Source organism: Onychomys torridus, chromosome 4 (assembly GCF_903995425.1).
Source record: "Onychomys torridus chromosome 4, mOncTor1.1, whole genome shotgun sequence".
NCBI classification, from domain to species: domain Eukaryota; kingdom Metazoa; phylum Chordata; class Mammalia; order Rodentia; family Cricetidae; genus Onychomys; species Onychomys torridus.
Genome location: NC_050446.1, coordinates 101,542,707 through 101,565,841, shown reverse-complemented (window position 1 = coordinate 101,565,841; position 23,135 = coordinate 101,542,707). Strand labels below are relative to the sequence as shown.

The following is a 23,135-nucleotide window of genomic DNA, read 5'->3' as shown; positions in this document are numbered from 1 at the left end:
TTTGTTATATTGTAATTTTACTATGTTAAAGTTAAAACCTTCCTTTTTGAAAAAAAAAAAAAAAAGAAAGAAAGAAAAGGGGAAGTGCTGTGGATATCGCTCTGTATGCTGTGAATGTATTGCTCTGATTGGTTAATAAATAAAGTGCTGATTGGCCTGTAGCCAGGCAGGAAGTATAGGCGGGACAAAGAGAGAGGAGAATTCTGGGAAGAGGAAGGTTGAGTCAGGAGTTGCCAGCCAGACACAGAGGAAGCAACATGTGAAAGTACCGGTAAGCCATAAGCCACGTGGCAACTTATAAATTAATAGAAATGGGTTAATTTAAGATATAAGAACTAGGGGTTGGGGATTTAGCTCAGTGGTAGAGTGCTTGCCTAGCAAGCGGAAGGCCCTGGGTTCGATCCTCAGCTCCACAAAAAAAAAAAAAAAAAAAGAAAAAAAGATATAAGAACTAGATAGCAAGAAGCTTGCCATGGCCATACAGTTTATAAGTAATATAAGCCTCTGTGTGTTTATTTTGGGTCTGAGCGGCTTCAGGAGCCAGGTGGACACAGGAAAACTCCAGCTACAGATGGTCTTGACTGAAAGTTGTTGAGGGCAAAAACAATCTTCAGATCACTAACTACACACTGATCAGGGGATGCACCAATTTGCTCCAGCAACCAAACCACATCAGGAACAACAGCTGCAATTAGATTATGACCTAACTGACTTACCAGTTAGAAGGAGCAGAGGAGCACTTGGAAGGAGCCATAAACTCCAAACTTAAACTCAGTGCTTGCCAGGCATAGCAGTGTCAATCTGGGTTTACTGTTTGCATGGTGAGAGGACAGTCATTCTGTGGTGGATCTTCCATTTTTTATTTTACATCCCTCCTCTAAAGCACTGCAATTAAGGCCCAAAATACAGCTAATGATACAGCTCTGTGTTTGGGGGTTGTCAAGCTCAAATGAGATTGTGTAAGTTAAAGTACATCATTGAGGGTAGCAGAGATGCCTCAGAGGTTAAGAGCACTTGATGTTCTTGCAGAGGACCCAGGCTCAGTTCTCAGCACCCATATCAGGTCACTCACAACCTCCTGTAATTCCAGCTCCAGGGGCTCTGACTTCTGGCCTCTAAGGGCACTTGCACTCACATGGCATATACTTTCACATAGACACATGCACATAAATATATTTTAAAGTACATTGTAAGTAGGATATAAGGAATAATGACTAATCACCTTCTCTCTTAAATAGAAAAAAAAGAAAAATGAGAGGACTAGAGGGACAGCTCAGTGTTAGCATCACTTGTTCTTTCAGGGGACCAGAATTCAGTTTCTAGCACACATTTCCAGCTCACAATTGCCATCCGGCCTATTGAGAGACAATAGATGTCTCTCATCAACCTTAATCACATTTCAAAACCTGAAGTCCCTTCCTCAAGCCCTCCTTTTTACCTATCTTTCATCTTTTGAGATAGCTCCACCCTATAGCCTAGGTTGGATTGGAAATCCCCATGTAGCCCAGGCTGCTCCCAAACTTGTGGCAATTCTTGTGCCTTGGGCTCGTTTCTAAGTGCTGGGGTCACAGGGCTGAATCACCACACTGGGTAGAGCTCTTCTTGACTGTCAGGTTTGGATCTCATCAGGTTTTCTCTTTCCTGGCAGCTGGTCTAGAAAGCCTTTGGGACAAGACTGTGTGGGTTAGTAACTTTGTGGTGCTGAGGATCAAACCCAGAGCTTTGTCTATTTAGGGGTCAGTATCTTTGTATCCTCCACAAAACAGGTATTTGCAGAATTAATGTTAACAAAGACTGAAAGAGTCAAGCATGGTGGCACAATCCCAGCTCTGGGGAGGCACAGGTGGGCGGGTCTTAGTGAATCTGAGGTCAGTCTGGTCTAGATATGAGTTCCGGCTAGAGTTCAATAGTAAGAGCCTGTCTACAATCAATCAATCAATCAATCAATCAACCAATCAATCAATGTTGAGAACTTAGCTTTGTTGGTGGAATGCTTGCCCAGTATGCACAAAGCCCTGGATCTGACCTCAGTACCACATAAAACCAAATAAGTGCTCAGCCTATAATCCCAACACTCAGAAGCAGAGGCAGGATGATCAGGTTTAAGGTCATCTCTTCTACATAGCCAGTCTGGGCCGGGCTACATGAAATGCTCTAAAACATAATAACAAACTAAACAACAAAATGTATGACCCTCTCCCTCAGTAAGGCTGGGGGTTGTGGCCCATGCCTTTAATCTCAGCACTCAGGAGCTAGAGGCAAGCAGATCACTGAGTTTTAGGCCAGCCTGGTCTACAGAGCTAATTCTAGAACAGCCAGGGTTACACAGAGAAACCCTGTCCCAAAACACCAAAAAAAAAAAAAAAAAAAAAAAAAAAGTTTGCCCTTTTGGCCTAATGAATTTACAACTTGGACCTATCAACAAAATAGAAATACATATGTATAATATGTATACGCATACAAATTTTCTTCGCTTTCTTGATAGACTGCAGGAAGAATAAGGGCATCCTCACTAGTCACAGAAAAGCCCACCCACCACCCTGAGGATTTTCCAAAAGAAAACCCCAACACAAGCAGTCAAGTTAGGGACTCCACCTCCCAGAAAGTGGTAGAACAGGCAAACACATGGGTACATGGTCCACTTCACCACAAAGTGTTCTCATAGGGAACCAGTTGCCATCTTCTAGGAACAGTCAAGGTGGTTCAAACAGACCCTGAACTCTGAAAGACCTATATAAAAAGTGGATTGGAAACGGCCTCTTTGAAAGTTCTTTTATTCTCTAACTCCTCAGACACATTGTTGGCAGAGGAGGCCTCTACCTTCCCTTCAACATCTTTGGAAAAGGCCCCTCACCAGACCTGGGGTTTCCTCCTTGGCAGAATGGACAGACCAGTCCACCATGAATCTCTCCTGAGGAAAGAGCCCTCTCCTCCAGTACTTAAGTCAAGCATTTTCCCCACAGCTCATAGGTGAGGAAGTGACATCTTAATTGTCAAACCACCGCCCCTAAGAGTTCGTGCCTTGGGGCTAGAGAGATGGCTCAGTGGTTAGGAGCATTGGCTGCTCTTCCTGGAGGACCCAGGTTCAATTCCCAGGACCCACATGACAGTTTACCAGTGTCTAGGATTCCAGTTCCAGAGGGTCTGACACTCTCACACAGATATACCTGCTGACAAAACACCAATGCCATAAAATAAGAATAAATAATTTTAAAAAAGAGAGTTCCTGCCTAACTTCAGGAGTCATCTTTTCTGCCTGGCCCCCATCCCAGTGGCACTCCCACAGAAAGGCACAGGAAGACTGCAGACTGTTTGAAAACAAAGGCTATAAAGTTTATTAGTTCTTTTCTGTCTCCCCACAGAACCGTATTCCATCCTGTCATAGCCCAGGGCATTGGCACCTCTGAGTGAGAAACCAGCTGAGGAGTCTGAGGTTATCTGGAGAGAACTGCCCTTCCTTCAGGTACAACACAAGTGTACCCAAGTGTTTCCCAAGGCCTCTCCTTGCTCTCCTTCACACAACACAGCCTCTCTTCGGAAGCCCTCTTGAGCTACAAGGCTGATCCCATCTCCTAGTGCACTATGACTAGGAGTTCCTGGGCTCTCTCCCACTTCTACCAGGCCTGAGGGTCCTCCACACAATGTCCACCTGTCCCCCAATTCCCACACTCTCTGGTGCTTTATGAACATCACAGCCCTCCACACTACCAGCAGTCCATAAAACTGGATCCCCTTTGATTTCAGACCCTCCTGTGGCTTCCTACTGCTTTGAGGATGGTCAGATGGGCCTTCACCATCTCACTTTGCACCACATCCTGGCCACTATGCCATTCCCTCAGAGGGAATGGCCCCTCCACTAAATGTTCTCCCACATCAACCAGCTCTATTTGTTCCATCCATAAAGCTGTTGATAATTATTCTGGTTAGAACCAGCCTCCCATCTCAAGCATAGGACTTTCCCAAGGTGTCCAGGAGACTACTTACTTCACTGTCTCCCTGTAGGGGAATCCGTCTCTTGAGCTAAGGAAATACAATCCTGGGAGATAAGGTCCTGTCAGACATCCTATTTCTTTCATGGGGTTCAGTGTTTTGTGCATAATCCAATGGACCCTTCATAGAAATGTCTAATGGACACGAAATGAGAAGATTATCAGTTTCTAGGAAAGACATGCATCCTGCTAGGAATGGACTACTTCCCAAAGAGAGCCCTAAATGTTTTCCAAATACATACTTGGGGCCCCAAGCTGGGTTGAGAATGAATGAACTAAGAGTGTGGGCGGCCATCAAGGTTCCACCCATCAACTGCCTGAAAAAGGTTTCCACTCTGCAAACCTTGCTCCAGAACCATCTGTATTCTCAGGCTCTTCCCAGGAAGTACCACTAGAGATCTGAAAACGGCTCTTCTGCAGCTAATCAGGACATGCGGAGCGGGGCAGCTCGTTTGTAGTTGATATCTTGGGCAGAGGCACCTACTGTTTCTAGCTGTGAGCTTTGGGAACTTGCTCTGTGAAAGATGTCAGGAGTGGGAGGCTCCCAAGCATCAAAATGTCATGTGTGACTCAGGTGCACGCCACGTTCCTCCTAACTTTGTTCCATTACAAGTTTCATCACTGAGCGCCCTGCTTGTCTGGAGGAAGAGGACAAACATCTGGAAAATTATGACAAAAATGAGAGGCAGCCACTGGCATTTGTGTTCTCATCTGTAGTTTCTGGTTTTTTGTTTTGCCTTTTAATTTTTTTCCTAGAAAAGAAAAACACAACCAGAGGAATTTATATGACAAACTATCAGTATCAGAATGGCAGGGAGAAGTGAAAGAAAGGCCAGAGGGACAGGAAGCTAGTAAAAGTGGGTTCCAAATCCCAAGGAACAGTCCACAGGGTCAAGTCCTCATTCACTTTGGCATGCATGTTTGGTGCCTGCTCTTCTGGCCTGCTCCCTCAGATGTCATGTTAGACAGCTGACCACACACTTCAGAAACCTGCCCAGAAAGGCAGTCTTAATTAGCTCCTTGATTTGTGCTCAGATACCACCTGGCAGCTTTTCTTGCTTCGGAGAAGGGTCTGGAAGAATGGGAGCGTCACACTGGGCACACTTTGGTGTCACAGCAAGGAACTCCAAGCAGATGCTTTCTTATGGCACACTTGGTCTTCATCTGCATAGGCATTTGTCCACATATGCCCCACTCTTTCTGGCCAAAGAATGAGGAGGTGACAGTCTTGTAGTCACAGTTCAGTGACTGTACTAAGTCTCCATTCTTGCTCAAAATGTCTGTTGTCTTAAGGATGAGAGGAGATTGGAATTCATATCCCTTTCAGCTAGCACTAGACTCTCACTCCAAAGCAGCTCATAAATGAACAAGAAGAGCTTGCCTATCTGGATCCAAGCTGCAGGCCTCTCAAGTCCCACCTGCCTTATGCCCCAGGTCTCCAGGCAAAACAACAAAATAAACAAACAAACAATCAAACTGGACCCAAGGCAAACAGAATAGCTAGAGTAACAGCCTAGTAGCACACTGCAAGACCAGCATACATTCCAGAAGGGGAGAGGGGCATGCAGCAAGCTGTAGCCCCAAGTCACAGGCTAGGGACACATTGACTCTGAAGGCTACAGCCAGGCCTGCACATCTGACAGGGTCCTGACACCAACCTGATGGGCCTCTGGGTGGAGTACTATTGTGGAAAGTGGAGGGTCCTGCCCTGCTTGGCCCCCGTGCCTGAACTGAGGCCAGGTTACATCTCAGTGCCACAGTTCTGAGGAGCACCACGCTGGCCAGCCAGCCAGGCCATAGTTCTCAGCCCCGCAGGGGCCATGTGGCCCTAGTTCCACAGAAAGGCCCCAGGGAGCCACAGCTGCCTGGAAGAAGGAGTCAGAACAGAAAGCCTGCATTCTGTTGGAAAGACTGGGAGAAGTGACTATAGGCTTAGAGGGAACTATGGTCCAAAATATTGCAGAATCTAAGGGATGGGCTCCATTTCTGAACAACAACAGCCATATCCCTGTTTTAGAAAGAGCATGGCTGCTATTGCTTCGTTTTGCTTTGTTTTCCATTTAAAACCACTCACATTAAAAGGCGAAGGGGCTGGGGCACTCAGTTCCCTTCACTGGGGTCCTCGATAGGATCAGCGTCTTGCCTGGTTCTGCTTCCTGGCCTGGCTCCAACCACAGGAAGCCAGGGCAGGGCAGGAGAGGAGCTGCTCTGCTCCCCAACAGCAATTCCTTCTCTCCAGAAAACCAGAACACACATGAGGAGTGGCCCAGAGACTAAAGTGCAGAGAATCCACAAAGTGGAAGGCTAGGCCTAGGGCACTCTAGAAGGAATGAGGGAGTCAGCCCAGATACAGAAGTGGCACAAATGCTGGGCCTGGCAGAGTGAGCCTACATGGCACAGTCCCTTCCCTCTGTGCCCTGCTGGCACCTCTCTCAGGGACTGTCCACTACAGCAGCAACCCAGGAAAGTCCCAGGCCCAAAGACATGGCCCACGGAGGGAGGAAACTCATCTGACCATCCCTGGTTGGAAGGAGCTAGTGAACAGGAAAGGAGCAGAGGATTCTGGGAGGGAAAGAGTGCATTATATAAAATCATCCCAGCTCTGCAGAGCAGGGACCAATGGACAACCCTAAAGGCAGAGTGTCACCTGGGGAAGGTTTGGTGAAGATGGTCAGGGTCCTACCGGTGAGACCTGTGGGGAGTGGCTCTTCTGGGTGTAAGAGGAGCTGTGGCACCGGGGGAGGGGCTGCTGAGGAAGAGAGCCCTGGCTGGCATTAAGGTGTGTAGGCAGGGGGTGGCTGGAACTGGTTGATGACTTCATACTCTGCTGGGTAGGGGTCATTCTCTTCCATCTCAGATAGGAGCTCCAGCGCCTGTTCTTCTTCCTCCGTTGGATAGTGGCGCAGGAGGTTGGCTGCAGTAGCCAGGATGGAGGCTCCGCCAGCTCCTGCCACCAGGTAGAAGCTAACAGCAAAGGTGACATAGACTTGGGAGCCATGGTACTTCTTATGCTGTTGCTGCTGGGCCAGGATGAGCTCAGAAGCCCAGTAGGAAAAGCCAATGACGGTAGCACACTGTAGGACTGGGAGACAGGAACAGCACACATCGGGGATCAGCAGTCAGCACGTTTAAGGAATAATCACAGCCTCTCACCAGTTCTCGGAGGACTTGCCTGGCCCAGGGCCCAAGAACTTTCTTGGCTCTGAGATTCTTGGCTTAGGGCCAAGGACAGTTATCTGACCCATTCTGACTAGACAGGGTCTATCTTAAGAATTATTGTTCAATGGTAAGGAGCTTGCCTAACATGCACTAGGCCCTGGATTCAATGCCCAGTACCACCCCATACCCCTCCAAAAAAGGGGAAAAAGAAAAGAAAGAAGGAATTTACAATTAGATAATAAGGCCCCTGGATGCTTCTGTGTACTGAGAAGAAACAGATAAGATCATGCAGTTTTAAAGTTAGGCGGTGGTGGCACACGCCTTTAATCCCAGCACTTGGGAGGCAGAGACAGGTGGATCTCTGTGAGTTCGAGGCCAGCCTGCTCTACAGAGTGAGATCTAGGACAGCCAGGGATACACAGAGAAATCCTGTCTCTGGAAAAAAAACAAAAACTAAAACACAAAAAACCACATGATGCAGTTTTGGAACTGAGTTGGAAGTGAAGTGAAGTCGATCACTATGGAAAGCCAGACTGACAGCAGCCCAGGCCTGGTGAGGAAAGTGGCTGCACATGAGCGAGGAGCAGGCCTGGCGGGAGGTGGACTCAGTGGGAGAAACTGGCCATGCATGCCAGTCCAGGTAAGACAGCCCAACTCCTTCCATGCTGACACCAGGCCCGGGATTTCTATGATGTCATTTTTGGAGAGCCATGAGAAACAAGCCCATGTACCAATATGCCTCCAGCAGGTCCTCTCCCACATGAGTAGACCCTGGCCTTACCAGTGAGGATGTGCGCGAAGGCATAGCGGCGAGTAATCTTCAGAGCTGGGTGCTTGGGCCCAAAGACATCCAAAAGGAATGCAGAGAGACTACACAGGATGCCCAGGAAGCAGAAGGCAGCAATGACCCTCAGGAGCAGCACTGTCTGGGGGTTCATGCAGAAATCTGTGGAGAAAGAATGGAAGCTTCATGCCCAAGGAACACCCTGAGGCAAGCAATGTACCTAAAAGGATCTTGGTTTCCTCCCCAGTCTCTGGGAGACAGAAGCCCTGGAGGGCACTGTATGAGCTCCTGCCACAAGCTGCTCTGTAGAGGCAAACAGAAGTCACTTGTACACTTCAAGTCTTTTTTCCAACAAGACTAGTCTAGAGTGACTGTATATTTCTTCAATATTTCTTTTTTTTTTTAAAGATTTATTTATTTATTATGTATACAGAAGAAGGTGTCAGATCTCATTACAGATGGTTGTGACCACCATGTGGGTGCTGGGAATTGAACTCAGGACCTTTGGAAGAGCAGTCAGAGATCTTAACCTCTGAGCCATCTCTCCAGCCCCTCTTCTATATTTCTTTTTGAGACAGGTCTCACTTATCTCAAGCTAACCTCAAATTTGCTGAGTAGGGGGTGGAGAATGACGAACTTGTGACTTTCCTGCCTCCACTTCTGGAGGGCTAGAATTACAGGCATGCACCACCACACATAATTTAATGGCACAAACCAGGGCTTCCTGTATGCTAGATACTCCACAAACTGAGTACCATGCCCAGTGCTCACCCATCCGTCTCTCCCTCCCTCCTTCCCTCTCTTCCATTTACTTTGCTTTTGAGACAGTCTCACTGTGTAGCCCAGGCTGGCTTCAAACTCAATTCTTCTGCCTCAGCCTCCTGAGTACTGCAATCAGGTGCAAGCCACCAGACCTAGCTAGCTTCAAACCATTTTTCAAGATTCTGACAACAAAGCTAGCATATTAAGCATTTTGCTAAAGGATGCTTTGAGCCAGCAGGGAAAGGCCATTGACTTCTGAGCTGAAACAGCCAGAGAGACCAAGGTCACAGGTCAATTAAATCCCATTCTCCACTTATCCACTCATTCCTTCCATTTTCATTCTAAAACAGGCATGGAACTTAGAGACACTGAGCTAAGTGAAATTTAAGTCAAATACAGAAGGCCAAATATTGTGATTCTGTTCATGAAATGCTGAGAAGTCAGACCACTGGCACGGAGGAGTGAGATGGTGGCTGCCAGGGGCTGGAGAAAGGGAGGGCAAGGTGTTAGCTGACTGTGAGTTTTCAGTTTGGGGTCATGAAAAAGTTCCGGGAATGGGCAGTGGTGAAGACTAACAATGAGGCAAATATGCCACTGAGCTGAAAGTGGTTCACCCTTGTAATCCCAGCACTAAGGAGGTGTTGCTGGGAGCTTCAGGAGCTTCAGGAGTTCGAGGCAAGTTTCTGCTACTTAGCAAACCTGAGGCCAGCCTGGGCTCCACCAGAGCCTGTCTCAATCACCACCTCAACTGCACCCCTACAAACAAAGGGGAGAAGACTTTGATTAGGGCTAGAAGGCTGACAGGCAAGCCAGCAGCAGAAAAGCTAGAAGTCACACCACAAGAGCCCTGGAAAGTTCAGCAACGACAGCATGTACATGCTACCAAATCAGGGGAGTAAAACAAGGAACAAGAGTGCTCAAACGGGGGGTGGGGATTTAGCTCAGTGGGGTTCGATCCTCAGCTACACACACGCACACGCACACGCACACGCAGACACACAAAGGATGCTAAAACAGGAGAGGCAGCATCAAGGAGTCCCTAGGGTGACAACCATGCACCAAAACAGAGCAACTTGTATCCTTACAGTATTTAAATACCTTCTTCTAAAGATTTCAGCTAAACAGTACCGTCAGTCTCCTCTGATAGCTATGGAAACAGTGATAGCTTCCTGAAGCACAGAATGGAAGAAAGGCTGATCAAAAAAGGAGCCAAAGGCAGGTCATGTTGGTGCCCACCCTTAATTCTAGTACTCAGAGGGAGATGTCTCTGAGTTAGAGGCTAGTCTATATAGTAAGTCCTAGGCCAGCCAGGGGTACATAGTGAGAACATGTTTTAAAAATGAATGAATAAATAAATACATAAAAACAAAAATGGGGCCGGGTGGTGGTGGCACACGCCTTTAATCCCAGCACTTGGGAGGCAAAGGCAGGCGGATCTCTGTGAGTTCAAGGCCAGCCTGGGCTACAGAGCTAGTTTCAGGACAACCAGGGATACACACACTCACACACACACACACACACACACCCCTATCTTGAAAAAAAGAAGTTTAAAGAAGAAAACAAGTCTTCACTTCCTCTCCCTCCTCTTCCTTGGCTATTGCCTCAGCTATTGCTTTCATTTAGGCCATAGGTCACTGAGTGATTTAGGAAAAACTGGATAGAGTTGGTCAAACGCACAGACTACAGGCTCCTTTCTTGAGCTTTGATGTCAAATTTAGAATCTGAAGGTGACAATCTTCAATTTCTAGCCTACATCCTGATCACCAAGGTGCTGCTGCAATCATGTACCAGGCTCCTAGAAGGTCTGGGAGCACAGAAAATCCCCATACAAGTAGTCCAAGTCTCCAGTCACCAAAAACACCAGTCCTAGATACCAGAGGAAAGCAGACAGGTGGAGGAAAGACCAAGAAGCTAAGCGGTGGACCCACTGCCAGCAAAAAAGATTCAGTATAGCAGATGCTGACCATGACGGAATCTTGAGCAGTGGGAAATGCCAAGCATTTTGTGACTGGCATATGTACTCAGCCTCAGACTCGTGTGCCTCCATCTGGCTGCCTTCAGAGCTATCTGTCATGATCTTAACTGCAGAGGACCTAGCATCCAGCTTGGGTGATTACCTACTGCCATGGAGCTTGGCTGTCCATGAGTTCTGCCAGAAGCTAGCATCTGCCCTCACTACATCCACACTGCCTACTCCAGACAGCATAGGGATTCTGAAGGGCCAGGAACAAAGGCTTGAGGGAGCAAGGGCTGACTCCTGGTTCCGATTTGAACATTACTGAAAACTCAATCAGTTCTTTCTGGGGTCTGCATGGCACGTGGGAATCCTGGAGACTCAAGTGTTCCAGTGCTACCAAGACTGCCTGCCAGAGACAGGGTGGAAGGGCTGATATCACATGCCACTTTGGAGCAGTTCACCTGCATCACTCCTCTGTGCAGCCAGGCACTGTGTGAAGGGTGCACACGAGGCTTTAAAAACGCTGCGCTTTGTTTCTTCTGATGATGGTTGAACATATTATCCTTGAAAATGTGCACCTGATATATCCACACCTATGTGCTTTATGTTTTAAAATGCTTTTATTTTAATAAGCAGGATATGCACATGATAAAAAGCTTCAAGAAAGAGGCCCCCCTTCACCTGCCTTTCCCAAAGGCAAACATAGCTGAAGGTACAGGAGCCTGTGCACACAAATGGGTCCAGCATTATCTTTGCCAAGCTTGAGTGCCACCCTCAAAGTCCTCACACAGCTCGGATGAGGAGTCTGAAGCTCCAGAAGATTAAGTGACCTCCTCCAGGTCACACAGTGACCCCCCCCAGACACTGCACTGTGCCACCTGGAAACTGCTAAGCACCCACTGGCAGCTTTCATTATTTCCTTGATGGAGATAATCAATCAAACTCTACGGAGGTGTACTGAAAAAAAGGGTGAGATGAACTAGTAGGAACGTTGTCCAAGCAGCCGCTGCTGAGCTCATGAAAGCAGCAGCTTGAGGACTCAGATTCCAGCAGCAGCAGCAAAGGGCAAGAGAGGTGTGGCTGGAGTGACGAGCAGTGTCCACACAGGGACTGAGGACAAAACTGGCTTCAGATGGTGTTTAAACCTCTGCAGCACTGAGGGCATCTGAGCACAGTTCTGGTCAGGAGTTAGGACAGCAGAAAAACTCTATACCTCGTCAAATGCTAGGTCTGCCCTTTAGCAAGTCACTAGAGGGCCTGTTTTAAAGGCTCAAATGAAAGTAGCAACCCCTGCCTCACCCACCACAGACAGGTGCTAGGGGGGAAAGCAGTCACCTGATCAGCAGACTGAATTGTGATACCAAATTCTGGCGTGTTTTGTTTCCACTGCCCTTTTCTGCTCCACAGCTATAGTTCTAAGGCAGGGTTCTCAACCTACCTACCGCTGCAACTCTTTACTACAGTTCCTCATGTTGTGGTGACTCCCAGCCATAAAGTGATTTTCACTGCTGCTTCATAACTCTAATTTTGCTAGTGTTCTGGAGTGAAATGTAAATAAATATCTGTGTTTTCCAATGGTTTTAGGCAATCCCCGTGACAGGGTCGGTCGGTGGACTCCCAAAGGAATTGCAATCCCCATGTTGACAGCCACTAGCTTAAGGGGAAAGCCAAATGTGAACTTCCCTTTGGGTCGTGCTAACATTTCCAGAGAGGGACGGCAGGGGAGCAGTGTCTTAACATAAGGTAAGACAGGAAGACAGCCCTGATCAAGAGCATCTCCTAGGGCCGGAGATCTTAAAGTCTCTGGCTTCCTTTCCTAAAAACTATGGCAGAGAGGGTAAATAACACTCTTGTCCCCAAGAGGCCTTCCAGAGACATTAAAGCCCCACAGGCTGGGTAGGTAGGAGTGACTTACTGTGGGACAAAAAGGCCGTGTGGGGCAGGCTCTTGACTTTAAATTGAGCCAGTGGTTTGGTACACTACATTCCAGACAGACAGCATGTCCTATCCTCCCCTCCAGTTGTATTCTGGCCTGTTTATTTTGGTAAACACTGCCTGACTGTCCCTTCTAGTCATCAGGGAAGAAGGCAGCTGCTATGTAATCAAATCCTAAGGAACTGACTTTGACCAAGGTCATTGGTGAGTCACGGGGCTGGATTTGTTTTGAATGCTCTGGCTCTTCCGGTCTACCTGTCTGTGGCTGACCCCCTCTTGACCTATGTGGGCTGAAAGCAGAAAAACTAAAATGGTTTCAGACCCACTACTACCTGCTGTTCTTCCCTTCCTCCTTCCTCAGTAGGGGTCCTGTGGGCTAGAGGAATCCCATTGCCCCAGTCTCTCGAAGAACCTTCTCTTCAGCTCTGCATCCCTTCACTGTAACTCTTGGCTTTCAGCCAAATCTGACATAGACCACCGACAGGGCACACTAGTGTCCAGATGGTTCATTTTACAGATATCAATTGTGCCAGCCAAGCCACCCAAGAACCGCCCCCAAGGGCCTGGTGGTGGCATCAACATCTGTCACAACCCATCAGGTGCACAGGCCCTTCATCCTTGGTCCTCCAGTGGCTGTTGTCAATCTTGAGTCACTGACATCAAATCCCAACTTACTCATTCTCCAAAACTGCTTCCTGAAGCTGGTGGTGGGGCTGCCCTTTGCTGGCCACACTAGAGAGGAAGAGAGGGCTTTCAGGGTCTCTACCACAGACACTAAAAGTCTGGGCACTTCTAAGCCTTCTCTGGACCTAAGTCCAGAGAAGCTATGTAAGAGGATTCAGAACAGAATCTGTTGAGCTGGCATTTGCTAAAGCCTTCACACATCTGGTCACACAGCAAGGGTGAGCAGCTCTGCCTCAGGTTCACCAAGTTGAGCCTGAAACCTGAAAGACAGTGTGGGCACTAAAAAGCACAGCTCTGGCTGAGTTTGTGATAAAAATACAACCAGAGAGGCTTTGGCTTCCCAAATCTCCCTTCTGCATTGCAAAGGGTCTTTTTTTGGTGCCTTGTTGTATGTGTGCATTTCCTCACCTCTAATAAAAGCTTACGTTTACAGGTAAGAAACAAAACAACAACAAAAGACTCAATCAGAATAGGAAATGTAAGTTTCACATAGCTCTAACAGAAAGGAAAAGAAACTCAGAGGGCACTAAGGAGTGGTGGTAATAAGAGCATGGACTTTGGAGTCACAACTTGGATCAGCTGTGTCTCTGAGTAGACTACCTACTCTACTTGAGCTGGGGGCCTTTGTAAATAAGGATCAGATTAAGGCAGAAGTGAAGTGTGCTTAGCTCCATGCCTGGTACACAGGCTTGCTTTGGAGCCTTCTGGCCCACCTCACACTCTCTTCCCTGCAGAGATCTAGCAGGGGTGTTTCCTTCTGCAAGTATCTATAAGCATTATATTTGCCCAGTACATCTCTATTTCCTCCTGGGATTGGACTATTCCAGGCTTCCAGGGTAGATTATGTGGTAGATGTAGCAATCAGCACAGTCACACAGGATACCATATGCCTGAAGGCCCACCAAAAATCCCAGGTAGAGAGCAGCAGAAGAGAAGCTACAAGAGACCAGATTCCTTGCCTTCTGAAATGGCTCACAAGGTCCCAATGCCAATGCTTCTATTTATAGACAGGAGCTAAGTGATCCTGGCTTAAAATGGCCAAGGAGATGACCATGCATGGGCTAAGAGATCTAAACACACAGCAAATGCAGTATAAAGGTTAAGACAACAAGTTTGAAAAATTTGACAAAATTTGTCTGAATAATTTCTTAGAAAGGGCAAATACATCTGTGAACAAACAAAACCTTGAACCAAGAGCTGATTTTTATTTTAACATGCCTTTAACAGGGATGTACACCAAGACAGGGTACCATGAGATCCTTCTTTACAACAGCCGAAGTAAAACAAAGGATAAACATAATTAAGGAGACAGTACCATTTTATTCTGGCATCAACAAATGGGAGGCAGTACCAGTGATGCCACCTAGGAGGGCAAGCCTGGGGAGCTTGCTTCACTTTCCTTCCTGGATCTCTGAAACAAGGATGTAAGATCAGACTGCCGCTCTCTACACCATTTGAATGTTACGACCCTTCCACCCCAGGGATGTCCTGCAAAAGACTATCACCATAAACTCTTTCCCAGTTTGTGTGTGACACTCAACTCCTAAAACACAAGCACCATGGCATCAAAAGCAAAAAGCACAAATGAAGATGAGTGCAAAGAAAAGGGAAAGCATCCAGACTCAAACTCCACAGCCTTTGTGCTATCAGGTATGTGCTAAGACAAAGCTGCATGCATATGAGGAGGCCTGCATGTCAGGAGGCCTCCATCCCGTGCATAACCTTGGTCTTAAAGGGACAAACTCAGGGAAAGAGGGGAAAAAGAAATCTCAAACCAGAAGCCTCCACCCTGTTCTCTATAAAAATCATCCTAAAGCATTGAATGTACAAAGAGAAGCAAACTGTTAAGAGAACTCACTGGGCGGTGATAGTGTACGCTTTTAATCCCAGCTCTCAGGAGGCAGAGGCAGGTGGATCTCTCTGAGTTTGAGGCCAGCCTGGGCTACAGAGTGAGTTCCAGGAAAGGCACAAAGCTACACAGGGAAACCCTGTCTTGAAAAACCGAGAGAGAGAGAGAGAGAGAGAGAGAGAGAGGAGAGAACTCAGCAAGCAAGATAACACCAGGTGACAGAATAAGGTTTTTCAGCTTAGACCTACAGTAGTGTTTTTTTAAATGCAGAGGGGCACTGACCTTTTCACCAAGGCTTGAGCCCTCCCTGAGACACCTTGCACATGTCTAACAGGAATGTACCAGAACTAAAGAGGGCAGAGAAGAAACGTGAAGACTTCTGAGACTAGTTCAAAGGTCTTGAGGACAACAAGATGGGGCCATTTGGGGCCCACTGGCCATTTTTAGATTAAAAATCAGTAAGTACAGTCCTGCTTTCACACGGTACAGCCTTAATCCTCACTCCTAGAAACAGAGGAGGAGCTATGAGGCTCCTGAGACAGGTGCTCCACTAAGCTCTGGACTCCTATGTCATCCAATAAACAAAACAGATATTTTCTTCTGCCTGCTGGTCTGGGAAATCCATTGATGAATAAGGCAACCATCTCAGTCAGGTATACCTGTAAGGGCATGGAAAGCCAAATTCCAACTGTTGAGTGTGGCAATGGAACTGACGTCTGATGACCTGGGATGCCACAAGTACCCTCTACTGTAAGTCCAATTATCAAAGAATACTAAAATGTCTTTTACAATTGGTCATATTAACAGTTCTCTTTTCTCCATCAATCAAGCTGCCCCAAAACAACTTTTCTGCCTATCACAGGTCTGTTAGAAGGGAGTGGTTAATTGTGATACCTAACACCCTATTTCTTCTACCTATAAAGTGTCCTTCCTCTGGCAGAAACCTAAAATACCAGCATTCTGGATTAGCATGACGGTGAGGAATAGGTGCTTGGCTAAATAACATCAGAATTGATGAGGGGCTAAACCCCCAAACAGAGCCACCTGGTGGGCATGAACACCAAGTATGAACGGGGCTGTTGCCTTTAACAAATGACTGCCTCTGGTTATCTATGCTTCGGCCAGTCCGCGTCCATTCTACACCGCCCCTCAAGCCGGGAGAGCAGGAGATCAGAGCCCTCACCTTTCAGCAGATCCGGGTGCACATAGCCCAGCACGTCCGAGACCCCCAGCTCCTGGCGGGAACAGGTGCCTCCGTGGATGTGCAACCAAGCGGGCTCCGCCAGGGCAGTGCAGAGTGCCGTGATGGACAGGGCGCCAGGCAGGGCCGAAGCCAGGCTCCGTTCCGGCTGCTTGGGCAGAGCGCTGCTTCCCGGGCTCCTCCGCCGGCGCCCTCCCGGCAGCCCTGCGCCTCCAGGGGCGTACATGCCCGGGGCCGCCTGCTGTAGCTCTGCGGTCGTTGCTGATGGCCGCCGACCTCAGCGGGGTGCGCAGAGCCTGTCTGTACCCGGGTGGAGAGCAATGCGATGGGCAGCTGGCCGGGAACTGTCAGGGTCCGCACCAGAGACTGCGGGGTGGGACCCAGGGCTGAGCACAGACCAAAGGACTGCGGGAACTCGGGGGGCGGGGACCGAGGTCTCTGGATGAGGGGCGCTGGACTAGGACTCCGAGAGGACAGGGGACTAGGTGGGCTGTGGACATGCCAGGATGAACAGCCGGAGGTACAGGGGGTCAGCTACAGGCGCGGGGGGCGGAGGAGACCTAGACTGGGGTTATTGGGCAGAGGGTTGCTGAGGGGCGGAGGATGAGGCTGGGCCGCCGGGATCCGGAACCCTCACTCTGAGGTGCGACCTAAGCCACAGCGACCCTCCCTACTCTAGTCCCTGCTCCTCACCGGTCAGTAGGCCTCAGGGCCGGGATGGCGCCGCTCTGCCCGGTCACGGGCTTCTCAGCTGCCCGGGCCAAGTGATCACAGGCCCCAATCCCGCAACGCCCAGACGGACCCGGGCTGATGCACTTCCGGCTTCCTCCAGCCGCACCCCACCCCCTTCTCCTCCTCCTCCTCCTCCTCCTCCGGCTCACCGCTCTGCCCTCCTTTTGCGTCACTGTGTGCGCGCGCCGCCTGTTCTCGCGCGGGGGATCAGGGGACTAGTAGTTCAGGACAGTCCTGCGCGGCTTCCTGTTGTGGAAGGTGAGGGGGAGTGACTACAAGTCCCAGAAGGCCGCGCGGCCTCAGCAGCGGGCGCTTCAGTTCCCAGGGCGACCCCTGTGGCAGAAGAGGGGCATCTGGTGACCGTGGGGTCTTCCCGTGGCCACCGCGTTCTGCACTTTGCTTTCAGCGTCCTCCTTCTCACCCTGAGGCCGCCGCCATGAAGGACTCACTGGTGCTGCAGAGCCGCGTCCCCGCGCACCCGGACTCCCGCTGCTGGTTCCTGGCCTGGAACCCCACGGGGACTCTGCTGGCCTCGTGCGGGGGCGACCGTAAAATCCGCATCTGGGGCACCGAGGGTAAGGCCTGGCTTGGCTTTGTGACCCTGGTGCCAAGGAAGACGCTACTCTTGAAAAGGGTTTGTCGGGGGAAGGAGTGTGCAAGCGTCAGCGGACAGTCTGGGATTGTTGCGGGAACTGGGATATTTGTTGAGGAAGAAAAATGAGAAAAGTAGTCTGAATAGCAACTGGACGGTTTTAAGACCCCTTGCAGAGGAAGTAGTCGCTTGCATCGTTGTAATGGTGGTTGAGTTTGTCACCCAACAGGGTTCCACTTTCAGTACCAGTTATTGAATGGCGTTGATGGTGCTCCAGAGCCTAGCCTGTTCTCTGCCTGTAGGTGACAGCTGGATTTGCAAGTCTGTCCTTTCTGAAGGCCATCAGCGCACTGTTCGGAAAGTGGCCTGGTCCCCCTGTGGAAATTACCTGGCCTCTGCCAGCTTTGATGCTACCACTTGCATTTGGAAGAAGAACCAAAATGACTTTGAGGTAACCAGGCTGGATGGAAGCAGATTACTTGTCTGCACCCCACAGCTGGGTCAACCTGCCCATTTGAGGACAGCCTTTACTTAATGTTTATACCATTGAAATGGTAGCTGGGTATGGTAGTTCATGACACCAAATCCCAGCAATGGGACACTGAAGCAGGAGGATTGCCACAAGTCCAAGGTCATCTAGGCTGTCTCAGCAACAAGGTTGTGATCTTAGATGTTTTCCTGGGGCTCTTAGCTGTCATTAATTCATAATCTTTCCCCGTTCCAGTGTGTGACCACTCTTGAGGGTCATGAAAATGAGGTCAAGTCAGTGGCTTGGGCTCCGTCTGGCAACCTCTTGGCTACCTGCAGCAGAGATAAGAGTGTGTGGGTCTGGGAAGGTGAGTCCAGACGTCTCTAGGTACAGTGGGAAACCGGCTCACTGGCTTTCAGCTCTGCTCCTGACAGGGTCAGCCCTTTGGTTCTCTTTTCTCCCACAGTTGACGAAGAGGATGAGTATGAATGTGTCAGTGTCCTCAACTCTCATACACAGGACGTTAAGCATGTGGTTTGGCACCCAAGCCAGGAGGTAAGAGTCAGATGAGGTAGGAAAGAGCCCTGAGGTGGAGGCTTGTGCTCGGCCTGCCTGCACTCTTCAGCATCACCCTCACGTCCATAGGGATCTTCGGGACTGTCCTGTCTGGACAGTGTTTGATACTGGAACCATGGGTACCTCCTGGGCCATACAGACGAATGCTGGGTCTCCTTTCTCACTTTCAGCTTTTAGCTTCTGCCAGCTATGATGACACAGTGAAGTTGTACCAGGAAGAAGGGGACGACTGGGTCTGCTGTGCCACCCTTGAAGGTCATGAGTCCACTGTATGGAGCTTGGCCTTTGACCCTAGTGGCCAGCGTCTGGCATCTTGCAGTGATGACCGTACTGTGCGCATTTGGCGCCAGTATCTACCAGGCAATGAACAAGGTGAGGGTTCAGGAGTCAAAGGAGACCACTTTCCTTAGAGTTTTATAGTCTGCCAAGATATAGCCTGCCACGAATCACAAATTGGGTTCATGAGGTCACAGGAAATCTCCAGAGAAGCACTGAAAGAACTGGGGGTAGATTTGTGGAACAAGGCCTTCCAACCAAATTTGAAATTGTCATGTAGAATTTTTAATAGGAGAATGTAACACAAGATTCTCAGTTGAAAGCCCAGCAGCAAACACCCACAACCAAAAAAAAAAAAAAAAAAAAGCTGCCAAATGGTGGTAGCATATGCCTTTAATCCCAGTACTCGGGAGGCAGAAGCTGGGAGATCTCTGAGTCCAAGGCCACCGTCTACATAGTGAGTTCCAGGACAGCCAGAGCTACATAGTGAGACCCTGACTCCAAAAAAAAAAAAAAAAAAAAAGAAACGGAAAGAAAAGGAAACCCAGCAGCATGAGTTGGCTGGTGGTGGGAACATCTAAACAGTGTGACGAACAGGGTTCCTTGAGGTGAGGCAGAGGATTGGAAGGGAGGAGTGACATTGGGTGGGTGGCTAGTGAGTGGCCTTAAGAGGCAGATTAACTGGTCAGAGTAGAAAGGGGTGCTTCCTTCTCAGAATCCTTGGGTGACAGCAGTGTGTAAGGCAGATAAGGAGGGTGGGAACACAGTTGGGATGAAGGCTCATTGATTGGCAGTGAGATGGGGAAGGGCACGTTAGGTTCTCCTTTGCAATAGTAGAGGTGCTCAGGACACAGAATGCCTTGGACTTAAGAAAGTTCTGTCACACAGGGGTGGCATGCAGTGGCTCTGACCCCAGCTGGAAATGTATCTGCACTTTGTCAGGCTTCCACACCAGAACCATTTACGACGTTGCTTGGTAAGACCTCAGTCACATTCCTATAGCAGGGATTGTAGAGATGGCGTGGCCTGTGCTGCTCTGCATTTGTTCAGATTAGGCCTGCTGTTGTGGTTTACAACTGGCTGGCCTGGGTTCTAGGAGCAGGAAGATGACTGTACCTAAGACTGTTTCTGGGATAAGATCCCAGGCTTTGAGGGCAGCACCAACCCTTAGGATTTACATAGCATTGGGACATCTGAGATGATCATGGAATATGTGCATTTGTAACTGTGGACTTTGTGCTTTAGTAACTGATTCTCACGGAGACTAGAAAAGCTGCCCCATTCTCAGAAGAGTGGAGGATTGAGGCCACTATGGGCCTGAGTCTTGGATCTTAGAAATAATTCCAACCTTGAAAAAAATCTGTTATATATCTAAGCTTTATTTAGAGCAAATGTCTGGGAATATCTATGCCATGAAATGGGACTCAAGTATTTTGACTTCATGGAGAATTAGCCCCACCCCACCCCCTAAGCATTAAGTTTGTGGCAGAAATTGAAATTTACTTTACCTAAGGAGCTGGATTTTGTTTGGTTGGTTGGTTTTTAGGGATATGTATTTAACAGCTTAAAATTAACTTACTTGTCTCTGTAAGTTCGAGGCCAGCCTGGTCTACAGAGTGAGTTCTAGGACAGCCAGGGCTACACAGAGAAACTCTGTCTTGAAAAAAAAAAATCAACAAAAAATTTAGACCTATTTGAGGCTGGAGAGATGGCTCAGCAGTTAAGAAAACTGGCTGCTTTTCTAGAGGACCTGGGTTCAATTCTCGGCTCTCACATGGCTCCTCACAGCTCTCTGTAACTCTAGTTCCAAGGAATCTAACACCCATTTTGGCTTCAGTGGGCACTATACACACATGGTACACAGACATACATATAGGCAAAAATACCTATAAAAGAAAAATAGGGTTGGGGATTTAGCTCAGTGGTAGAGTGCTTGCCTAGCAAGCGCCAGGCCCTGGGTTCGATCCTCAGCTCAAAAAAAAAAAAAAAAGAAAAAGAAATCTTACAACAATTGAAAAAAAAAATACTTGTAATCCCATCACTCAATAGGTAGAGACAGGCATATCTAGTCTATAGAATGAGTTCCAGGACAGCCAGAGCTACCCAGAGAAACCCTGTGTTGAAGAAGAAAAAAACAAAATAAAACAAACAAACAAAAAAAACACTCAAGCAATTGGAATTTTTGCTGTTTTTTTAACTTACTAACAGGCAGTTGAACATTCCAGATTCAGGTTTTATATAGTGATGGGCAACTGGGGAATCTTCAATGTTTATTTTAAAGTAAGTTCTATTAAATTATGGTGAAACTTGTTAATGTCAGTGTTAAAAGAAGGTTAAGGTTACAGTGACATGGGCAACTGCTTATGCCAAGTGGAGAAAGTGTGATTTGGTCTCACCTGTAGCTGGGGCAACCAGATGGGAACACCTGAGGACTAGGAGGGCCTTTGTTGGTGTGATGGCTTAGGAAAGCTTCTCTGTGAGACACTTAGCTGAGGCCTTAGGTTTGGGAAGAAGGTAGGCCCGGGACTGTGGAACACTTCTCCCTAATTTGCTGGGTTGGAGAGGCAGGAATCATCTGCTTACCCACTGACATGTATGTTCCTCCCAGGTGTCAGCTGACAGGGGCCCTGGCTACAGCTTGTGGGGATGATGCCATTCGAGTGTTTGAGGAGGATCCAGGCTCAGATCCACAGCAGCCTACCTTCTCTCTGACAGCTCATCTGCATCAGGCCCATTCCCAGGACGTCAACTGTGTGGCCTGGAATCCCAAGGAGCCAGGACTCCTGGCCTCTTGTAGTGATGATGGGGAGGTGGCCTTCTGGGAATATCACCAACCTGCAGGCCTCTGAGCTATAGCTTGACTTGGCCAAGACTTTCCTAGTCATCAAGAGGACCTGAAGGATCCTTGATCTTCATATAGCTTTATGCCTTCTGTTTGGATGTGTAGACGCCACAGGACCATTCACTGTTTCCCTTCCTTGATGTGAGAGAGCCATGGGACAGAGCCATGGAACAGAAGTATGTTGTGTTAGAAATTTTTGCTTTATTTAGGGCATGTTGTTACATTTTGGGGGTAAATAGAGTATAATCATTATGTATGTATATAGAATGTGTTTGAAAGCTTTTTGAAATTATGAGCTTTATAGAAATAATCCATCTGTGCCCCACTTCCTATTTCATAAATCAGGTCACTTATCATTTATAGTTCCACTGTTTAAATGGGTCCCTTCTTCCCAGTTGCTAAGAGAAGTCACTGCATTTAAAACATGCAAGCCAGTTATGGTGTCTTCCTAGCACTCAAGCAAAGACAGGATGATCAGAAGCTCAAGGTTATCCTTGGCTACATAGCAAGTTTCAAACTAGCCTGGGCTACACAAGACCCTTTCTCAAAAAAGTGACGTTCAAAGTTTGTTCAGAGTAAAAGAACACCTCTGCTCTTCCTTAGAAACCCTCACATGCCTCTTGAGACATTATGCTGTGGTGGCAACTGAACTCCCCTAAAGAGAGAATTGGTTTTCAGTAAAGGGCAGAAAACATTAAGACAATAGCTTGTGTCCCTCTAAAAAAAAAAAAAAAAAAAAAAAAAAAAAAAAAAAAAAAAAAAAAAAAAAACAACAGCAGGGTGGGTGTGGTGGCACACACCTATCTATAATCTACCACTCAGGAGGCAGAGGCCACACACCTATAATCCACCACTCAGGCAGAGGCCAACTTAATTTACAAAATGAGTTCCAGGACAGCCAAGGAGACAGAGGTCCTGTCTTGAAAAAACAAGTAAAAGACTATGGCACATGTGTGCTGCCAATCTGTGGTGTTTTTCAGGGAAAAGAGTAATTAATGTCTAATAAGCCTTCTAAAGAGTGGTGAGGGTTGTCTCCAAAGCTGGAGCCTTCACTTAATTTTTGACTGTACAATTGTGACCTTAGCTTTTTTTGAAAGACAGCAGAAACAGTATCCAGAATAGTAGTGGCTAGAGTGATCTGCAGATCCCTGGGAGTCTTAGGTCCCTTGCAGGTCAACACCTTACATGATCAAGGAGTGGCACCAGTTAAATAGCCATCAGTCTTCACTATCTTGTTCCCACAGTAGGAATGGAGCCAGCTTCTCTTAGACAAGAAATTAAACATTGACCCTTGAGAACACTTCTCATACAGACAAATGAGAAAATTC

At 48.0% G+C, this 23,135-nt stretch overlaps 2 protein-coding genes across 3 annotated transcripts; one reads left to right on the top strand and one right to left on the bottom strand.

Annotated features, from left to right (window-relative positions):
- Window positions 1-3,306: 3,306 nt before the first annotated feature.
- Tmem127 (transmembrane protein 127) lies at window positions 3,307-17,153 on the bottom strand. Of its 2 annotated transcripts, XM_036185007.1 has the most exons (4): window positions 17,014-17,153; window positions 16,303-16,620; window positions 7,930-8,094; window positions 3,307-7,071 (listed from the first exon to the last, which is right to left on the bottom strand). In XM_036185007.1, exons 2-4 carry the CDS (start codon window positions 16,544-16,546, stop codon window positions 6,764-6,766), a joined length of 717 nt encoding a protein of 238 aa, XP_036040900.1. In that variant the 5' UTR covers window positions 16,547-16,620; window positions 17,014-17,153; the 3' UTR covers window positions 3,307-6,763. The 2 variants fall into 2 exon arrangements, with proteins under 2 accessions (XP_036040900.1, XP_036040898.1); XM_036185005.1 differs by having other exon boundaries at window positions 16,303-17,153.
- A 163-nt stretch (window positions 17,154-17,316) lies between these two features.
- Ciao1 (cytosolic iron-sulfur assembly component 1) lies at window positions 17,317-22,505 on the top strand. The gene is made up of 7 exons (XM_036186632.1): window positions 17,317-17,627; window positions 17,947-18,095; window positions 18,369-18,480; window positions 18,580-18,668; window positions 18,860-19,061; window positions 19,854-19,941; window positions 21,574-22,505. The coding sequence occupies exons 1-7, from the start codon at window positions 17,489-17,491 to the stop codon at window positions 21,812-21,814; spliced, it is 1,020 nt and encodes a 339-aa protein (XP_036042525.1). The 5' UTR covers window positions 17,317-17,488; the 3' UTR covers window positions 21,815-22,505.
- Window positions 22,506-23,135: the final 630 nt, after the last annotated feature.